Below are 8,627 nucleotides of genomic sequence, written 5' to 3'. Positions count from 1 at the left end.
TACAGCTCAGACAGAAGAGCAGAATGACTTACCACATGTGTTCACAGCTGTTAGAATTAGCTCTGCCTGCGAGGTAACGAGACGTAAGTAAGAGTTAACCAACGACTTGTTATGGTGTGTTTCTCATCGTGTTAGTATTTAACTAACTCAAAAATTCTCTTCAGTATCTGTGGTCCTGATTTTGCGTATTTCATTAGATGGATAATTCTATTTTTTCTCATTGATGGAAGACTAGACGTGAGCAAATCATGCACAGATCCGGAAAAGATAAAACACATCAAATACATCTTGTAGAAGGTTCATGTTCGTAGGTCAAACACAGCTGGAAGTAACACTTGTGAAAAAAAACTCATCTAATAATTAGAAGTATTTACATTTTTTTTTCTAACTCGAATTAGGTTTCTTGAAAGGAACCCTTCTCTCTACACACAAACTCTTAGAAACAGGTGTATACTAACTTGCTAAGATAAATTAGTAAAGGAATAATATAGGTGAGACTAATATTTATAATGATGTACAGCTTTCATCATCATTTTTATCATCATCGAAACAGCTTATTGTAAAATAGAGAGAGAAAAAAACAATACTGAAGATAATCGAAACGAATAATATCAAAAATTATAATATTTATGAAAGCGATTATGATATTTGTGCTGACAACGAGATAATAGTGAGAATAGCAGTAAGAAAAGTCACAATAGTAATGATGATAATGATACTACTAGTACTATCTAGTATTGGCAGAAATGATAGAATAAAAAAATCATAATGATGATTATGATTATAATGATGATAAAGATAATAGTAATGAATAATAATGAATAATGATAATGTCAATGATAATGATAATATAATAACAATATTAATGATGATAATGATAATAATAATGATAATTATAATGGTAATGATAATGATAACAATAACACCAATGACATTGATAATACAAAAATAAGGACAATAATACTAATAATATTGATGATAGTAATAAAAACAATGATAATAGTAGGAATAATACCAATGATGATAATATCAATGCTGATAATGATAATAATGATTGAGATTGTAGTAATAATAATGACAACTATAATGATTGGGATGATGATAATGATAACAATACTGATGATTAAGATAATGATAACATCAATGATGATAATAATTATAAAAAGTAATGCTAATGATCGCGATCATAATAAGACAATGATGATAACAATAGTGATCATTATAATAAGAAAAATAATAATGAGAAGAAAATGACAATGATAATAATGATGTTAATGATAATGATAGTAGTAATGATAATGATGATAACAAAAACAATGATGATAAGAATGATAATAATAGCTATGAAAACTAATTGGATTATAGTAATAGCGAGGATAATGAAAAAGATTATGAAAATGATGATAATAAAAATAATAAGAATAACAAAACCAATATTGGTATAATAATAATGATGATAATTACGATTACAATGATTATGATGTTAATAATAATGTAATAATTATAATAATAATAATAATAAAGATGATAATGACAACAATTAAAATAGTGATAATGATAATAATGATGATAATGACAAGGACGATGATAATAATGATGACTGAGAGTAACGATGATCAAAATTTGATTACTATATAATAGTAATAACAATGATGATAATAATGATAATAAAATGATGATAAAGATGATAATAAAAATGATGATAATGATATAATTGTAAATCATAATAACGAAAACAGTCACCATAGGGTTAATGAGGATAATAATGATAGTGATGAAAAATGATAATGATAATAAAAATGATAACAATTATGATATTGATGATAACAATAATACTAAAGAGGAGGAATACGATGATGTTAGTAATAATAATAACAATGATGATAATAATGATAATAAAAATCATTATTAATGTCAACAATAATAACAATATAAAGAAGAATATATATAATAATGATGATGACACTACAGGTCCACATTCCTTTATCCGAAATTCTGAAAACCGATTTTTTTTCGTGACATGCGGAGCGTCTGTCATATATACATAACAAGCTTGCACGAACAGCTGGTCCATGGTGTATGGCCGGCACCTTGGACCGGCGACTAGACAATGTCGAAAAGAACTGCAGATAATCCCTATGGCTAACAGTAGTGTTAACTCATCCTAATTAGTGTGAATATTCATACGTTTTTGCTGTAGTGTCTATGTTTGATTATGGGGTGCTGCCCTAGACTGGGGGTGCCACCTTCATTCTGAAAACCGAAAAATTCTGAACTCGGATAAGGGAATATGGACTTGTAGTACTGCTATTACTACTACTACTACTACTATCAATAGCAACAATAGCGACCAAAATGATGATAACAATGGTAGTGCTCACAGAGAATAGCAGTGATATCAACAATACTGATAATGAGGGTAATGACAATATTATTTTTGTTACTGTTCCGATTATCACTATCATCAATATCATTACAATTGTTATTATAAAAATCAATAAATATGTATATAATTTTGACTACTGCCAAAAGCAATGCTATTCTTGTTATTGTTATTATTACTAATAACATTATCATTGTTATTGTTATCACTAATGCCTTACTACTGTTATTAACAGTAATATTGGTATTTTATTTCATCCATTAATATTTGTTTATCAAATATTTTTATTGTCATATTTATCTCTTTCAGTGTTGCTATTTTTATAAAGTATAGCAATATTACAGTGTTACTATAACATTTTTGTTTTTGTTTATCGTAATATCACTATCTTTATCATCTTATAATTATCATTACCAGAATCATTATCATTAATTTCCATTGTTATTATCATTATTATTATCAGTATCATTATTGACACATTTTTTATTATCGTCATTAACATTATTACACCATCATTGTTATCACCTTTATTGCCAATTTATTAACACCATCAATTATCACCATTATTACTAGCATCACAATTATCTTTATTATAGTCATTACCACAATCATTAACATTAGTACCAGCCATTACTATTATTGTCCTCTCCGCTCTTGCCTTCATTTCCGTTCGCTTGCCCCCCCCCCTCCTCTGCCCTTCTTGTTGCTTCCCCCTTACCTTCTTATATACCCCCCCCCCTCCTCTGCCCTTCTTGTTGCTTCCCCCTTACCTTCTTATATACCCGCTTCTCCCCTTCCTCTTCAGACCAGAAGTTGATATCCAGAGAATGATGTCTCTTTTTCTAGTAAGTTTATTTTGTGTAAAGTGTTTTTTTTTCTGTCATATTAGTGTTGTCATTATTATGGCTATTTTGATCATAATCATTGTTATATTATTATGATTATTTTTGTTATCACCATGTTCACCGTTATAACTAATTATCATTATTATTATGATTTATGTTAGCATTACTGTCACTATCATCACTTTTGCTTTTATCATCAAAATTATTATTATAACTTTCCTTTTCATTACTAAGTGAATTACGATCATCATATTATTATTATTATTATCATTATGATCTTATCGTCGTTAGTAAGACTAATATCACCGTTAGCCTACTATGAATATTGCAATAACCCTTATTAGTTTTGTCATTATCGTTTCGTCTGCATTACCATTATCATTATTGTCAATATCAATGATATGATTATGATATTCAATAACCAGGTAGTCAGGGCTCTGTCTTAAAATTCGCCATATATACATTTATTTATATTTAGTGTTTCCTTTTGTGAGGTTACCTGTTCGTAGTGACAGAATGGTGGCACTACTTTTTCAACTGCACTAATAATTCTATTGGATTTTATGAAAAATAAGAATACTGTGAGTGTGTTTATTGGCAAAAACGATGACCAAGAAGCACCATCGGTAACTTCTTGCGTTACCGTTATGTTATTCTAAAACTCCGGTCACGCGGGCATATATAAGACAACAAAATTGTCACCATTGTAGGCTGTTTGTTGCGCGTATCACGGGCGGTTGGTCACACGCCGCGGCAGAACTGCGGAAGAATCAGCTGTTTTGCGCTCCGTTGTCAAGACAATCATGCAGATTAGGCAAGCTTAGGTAGTTCAGTGTTGCATCTTTTACCATGGTTGACGGTTGTTCAGGCTATTGAATCCGGGAAAAGGTTACTCATTCGGTTTTGGTTAGTTAGGAGGGAAAGGAAGAGTCATTGAGCTTGGGAAATTCCTTTTGCAGATGAACACAAACGCTTGTGTTGCATTCTTTTCAAAAGTTTTCTGTTAAAATCCTTGTGCTTGTAGTCTCAAATGCATGGAAATTCCCCCATCTTCTCCATTATAGCAGCCCGCAAAACTTCTCAAATATGGCGCCTTCTTGTTAACAATTATGACCACAACTATGTCAAAATAATTTGTATCATCAGTAACTTTTATTTCCAAGAAGATTTTCATACAATAAAACTTTACACACATAATCTATAATGATAAAAAAGAATCAGTTTATACTATAGTCTCTCAAACGTTTATTTTTCGTCGCAGCATCCGAGCGATAATTTCCGCGCGCGACTTGACACCAGAAATAAAGGATTTTGCCCACGGAAACAGGCCTTGTTGTCATTGCTGGTAATTTTGTTCCCTGATAAGTGCCCGCGTGCCCAGCTATGTGGTTATGGTGCCCGGGTCTTGTTGTGTGGATGAGAGGCGTTACTTTTATTCTTACTGATATAACATTAGTATTATCTCTTACTATTATTGATACCAATGATAAGAATAGTATTAATAATTCAATTGATATCATTACCACCAGCACCATCATCTCTATATATCGTTATCACCATTACACTTATCTCTAAAACAGCTCTTGTCATTTTAGAAAAGCAAATTTTACCAAAATTTAGAAACGGCAATATTATATTGATGGAACACATCTATCAGCTGCACTTCATATGTAATCTTGGCTGAATAAAAAAGTGCATAAAACTGCACCCACGCAAACACACAAAACCATACACAATATGAATACACACAATCATATACACATCACACACACACACACACACACACACACACACAGATTAACAACATCCGACCATAACATTCCAGCAATATGCCCGATCAAAGAGATATGATAAGAAACTCCTATCGAGTTCTAAACAAGGATATTCCAACGGCAAATGGATAGCAAGGTGCAGAACATCACCCAAAGTTGTTGTTTTTTATGCAGGAAAGTCAACGGAATTGTTTGAGTGGGTTAAACTGTCTAAGTTATCTCAATAGTTATCTTGATAATGTCAAAATTAGGGCAATTCATGGCCCCGTGCCTTATAGTGGCATATACAATAAATATACGTACACACACGCACACACATACACACACACACACACACACACACAAATATATATATACACACTTATATATATATATATATATATATATATATATATATATATAATATATATATATATATATATATATATATATATATACTGTGTATATAATTATATATATATATATAACATATGTATATATAATATATATAATTTATATATATATTATATATCTGTAATATAATATATATATAAATATAGATAAAATAAATATATATATATGCATAAATTACAGTATTTTTACTGATTTTATTATACATCTTTCTGGAATAACAACCGTTATGAATATGCACTATGTGATGATGTATTTTTTCCACTATAGTCTTTAAATCTATATATGTTATATTAGCAGTGTTATGAAATATTATTGATGATAAAAACGATAGAAATAAGGGATATTATAATAATGAAAATGATAATATTAACGGTGATAATAAAGATAACGGCAATAATTATAATAATGATAATAGTAATAATACTGATTATAATGATAATGATAATAATGATAATAGTAATAATACTGATTATAATGATAATGATAATAATGATAATGGTAATAATTGTAATGAAAATAATGAAAACGATGAAAATAATGATAATAATTGTAATGAAAATAATGACAACAATAATAATAATGATAATAATGATGATCACATTAATGATATGGTACTGCGTTGAACAATAAACATTAACATTATCCTTATAATTCCAATCGTAACCATTCAAATCTTGTCACCATTATTCTGTCATTATTATGTCACCATTACCACCGACAGTAACAGAATCTGCCTCACTCTGAAATCCTTACGACATCAAAGACGGTCTTGTGATAATCTCAAGACGCCATTATATAAAAGCCTTCACGCTAGAAGAAATCGTCGCCTTCTTGTTGCTTCGCCGCGAGTTAGTCTCTGTATAACCTTACGTAATCTCTTGTATTTTTCCCGTACTTTCCCCCGAGTTACGCGACGCATCTCCTTTTTTTTTTTTGTTCTCTATTTCAGAGCTTCGTAAATCCATACAATCGGTCGGTAGTCATCTCTTTTGATTGGACGGCAGGTTTCTAAGGACAGCCGTAAGACCCTGGGAAGACACTTCTAGTCTTTCGTCACTCAAGAAGCCTTTGTTTCTAGAGTGACCTCGAACACGTCTGTACATTTTGCGCCTGACCTTTCGCAAAATGCGCATGCTCGGTTTGAGAATGAATATTGTGTTCCAAGTTACTGTTATTGGTCTTTGAGTTCTCGTGATGATGGGTATTATTTTTGGTTTGTGATATAGAGATCATCTGTGAAATTAGGTTGTTATATACTTATTCCCTTTCTCTCTCTCTCTCCTGTCTAACTTTCCCTCTCTCTCTTTCTCTTCTCTCTTTCTCTCCTCTATTTTTATCGTTAGGCAAAACTACCTCTCTTCTGTCTCTCTCTCTCTCTCACTCTCTCTCTCTCTCTCTCTCTCTCTCTCTCTCTCTCTCTCTCTCTCTCTCTCTCTCTCTCTCTCTCCCTCTCTCCCTCCCCCCCTCTCTCTCATCTATTTTTATCTCTAGGCAAAATTACGTTATTTCTTCAAAACCACACAGCGTTCATAAAGCTAAATTCAAACATGGTCAAATATTTATGCGGGATTTTTTTAAAGAATGATATACAGGCACTGACAAGGCTGTCCCCGACATTATTTCATTTCCTGTGTGTGTGTGTGTATGTTAGTGTATGTGTTTGTGTGTGTGTGTGTGTGCATTATTGCAACTAAAAGAAAATTACACGTATTATTTTTCCCTCAGGGCCTTCGGAGCCTCCAGCACTGTGAGTTTGTGGCTGCTGCGAACTCTCTGTCTCTTCTGGCTGCTGTCTTCAGCACCACCAGATTCCACCATGTAAGTAATCATTGCAATTATCGTGTCATGATTTTGTTTGCTTCAACATTTTATTATCATTTTGTAACTTAGAATATATGCATTTTTTTTCTTAACTCTTTTAATGATTTCCTAAATTAAACATTCGACAGCTAGGAATATGCACATGAAAAGATTGTATTTTTTCTTTTAAGGTGGATGCCTTGCTCAGAGCTTTGGATGTAAAATAAAAGAATCGGTAGTGTTGACATTAGCAAAAGTTTCATTGCAACTATTCTAATGATTTTATTTACAATGGTAAATGTAGTGTTAATAACAAGAATGATGCTAACTCTACTGCAATCACTAGTACAGCAACAATAACAACTACTACTATTGCTACTGCTACTACTACTACTATTACAACCATTATTTTCAAAATGCCTCGAAGCCTCCCCATAAAGACATTCTCATGCATCCACTTATTATTCATCCTAGATCATGCATATTTCATTATACTCCTTCCACTATTACATCATACTGCTTTCACTATTTGAGCCGCGTTCTTATGCGACTCTCAGCGAATAAAAATAGTTCATAGTCCATTCCACAGAAAATTAAAATGTAGTCTAAGGTTCGATGATTAAGTTCCTCTCAGAGAAGATCGGATACGCGAGATCGACAGATGACACCTCATCCAAGCAAACTATATAGCTTCTTGGCTTCTTTTCTTCCTCTGATATGACTTCCGCTGGCCTTCCATAGAAAGGTTTGACTTCAGAAACAAATCCTCCTGAATTTATGGATATTAATGATGTGAGCGTTCCGTGATCTATGTTTTGGATTCTTTCTGAATACGCGCTACGTCTCTCATTTCCATTTCGCCTTTGGGATGTTGCCAATGTTAAGATATGATATGGATCTAAAGGTTTAGATATCGCTTATGAGTAACAGAGGAAGGGACAGTGGAGGCACTAGAGCACATATCATGTTGTGGTGCAAAGTTCGATAGAGGTGTAAATAAAAGAAAACGATAATAGAATATGAGAATATTCTGATGATATATATAAGTGAAAAAATATTAAACATTCATATACAAGAAAGAGGGGAACGTAAAACACATGAAAAAAATCGTGGAGGGGAAGGCGGATCCTACTTGTGCCAGGAAAGGAACTTCTGCAGGTAATAGTACATGTTACATGTGCACTTATGATATCAATAACAATTTCATACACACAAGAAAGTGTCTGAGATCTAGTAAGCATATACGAATATGCAACTTCAGTTAAAAGTAAAATGATTTTATTTTGGGTCATTTTTCTTATAATTCACTTGCAAATTGCCACTCAATTAACGTATGACAGAAGTTGCATATTTCTTGACTTGACCCAAAATAACTTCATTTTGCTTTTCTCTTTCCCAGGGGAGTCTGTGGCGACGGCGTGACACAAGCCGCTG

At 32.1% G+C, this 8,627-nt stretch overlaps 1 protein-coding gene across 1 annotated transcript in view; it reads left to right on the top strand.

The window, feature by feature from the left end:
• Positions 1-3,834: 3,834 nt before the first annotated feature.
• Positions 3,835-8,627, top strand: part of LOC122253814 (uncharacterized) — a 19,489-nt gene continuing 14,696 nt past the window's right edge. The window contains exons 1-3 of the mRNA XM_086551170.1: positions 3,835-3,854; positions 7,119-7,211; positions 8,593-8,627. The exon at positions 8,593-8,627 is cut by the window's right edge and continues 2,998 nt beyond it. Of these exons, the coding sequence (XP_086407296.1) occupies positions 3,835-3,854; positions 7,119-7,211; positions 8,593-8,627 (148 nt within the window). The remainder of the gene's footprint in view (positions 3,855-7,118; positions 7,212-8,592) is intronic.

This window comes from Penaeus japonicus, unplaced genomic scaffold (assembly GCF_977035675.1).
Source record: "Penaeus japonicus unplaced genomic scaffold, GWHDUDI00000001_assembly GWHDUDI00000024, whole genome shotgun sequence".
In the NCBI taxonomy this organism is placed as follows: domain Eukaryota; kingdom Metazoa; phylum Arthropoda; class Malacostraca; order Decapoda; family Penaeidae; genus Penaeus; species Penaeus japonicus.
The sequence above is the reverse complement of the archived record's forward strand: the minus strand, read 5'-3'. Positions and strand labels throughout refer to the sequence as shown.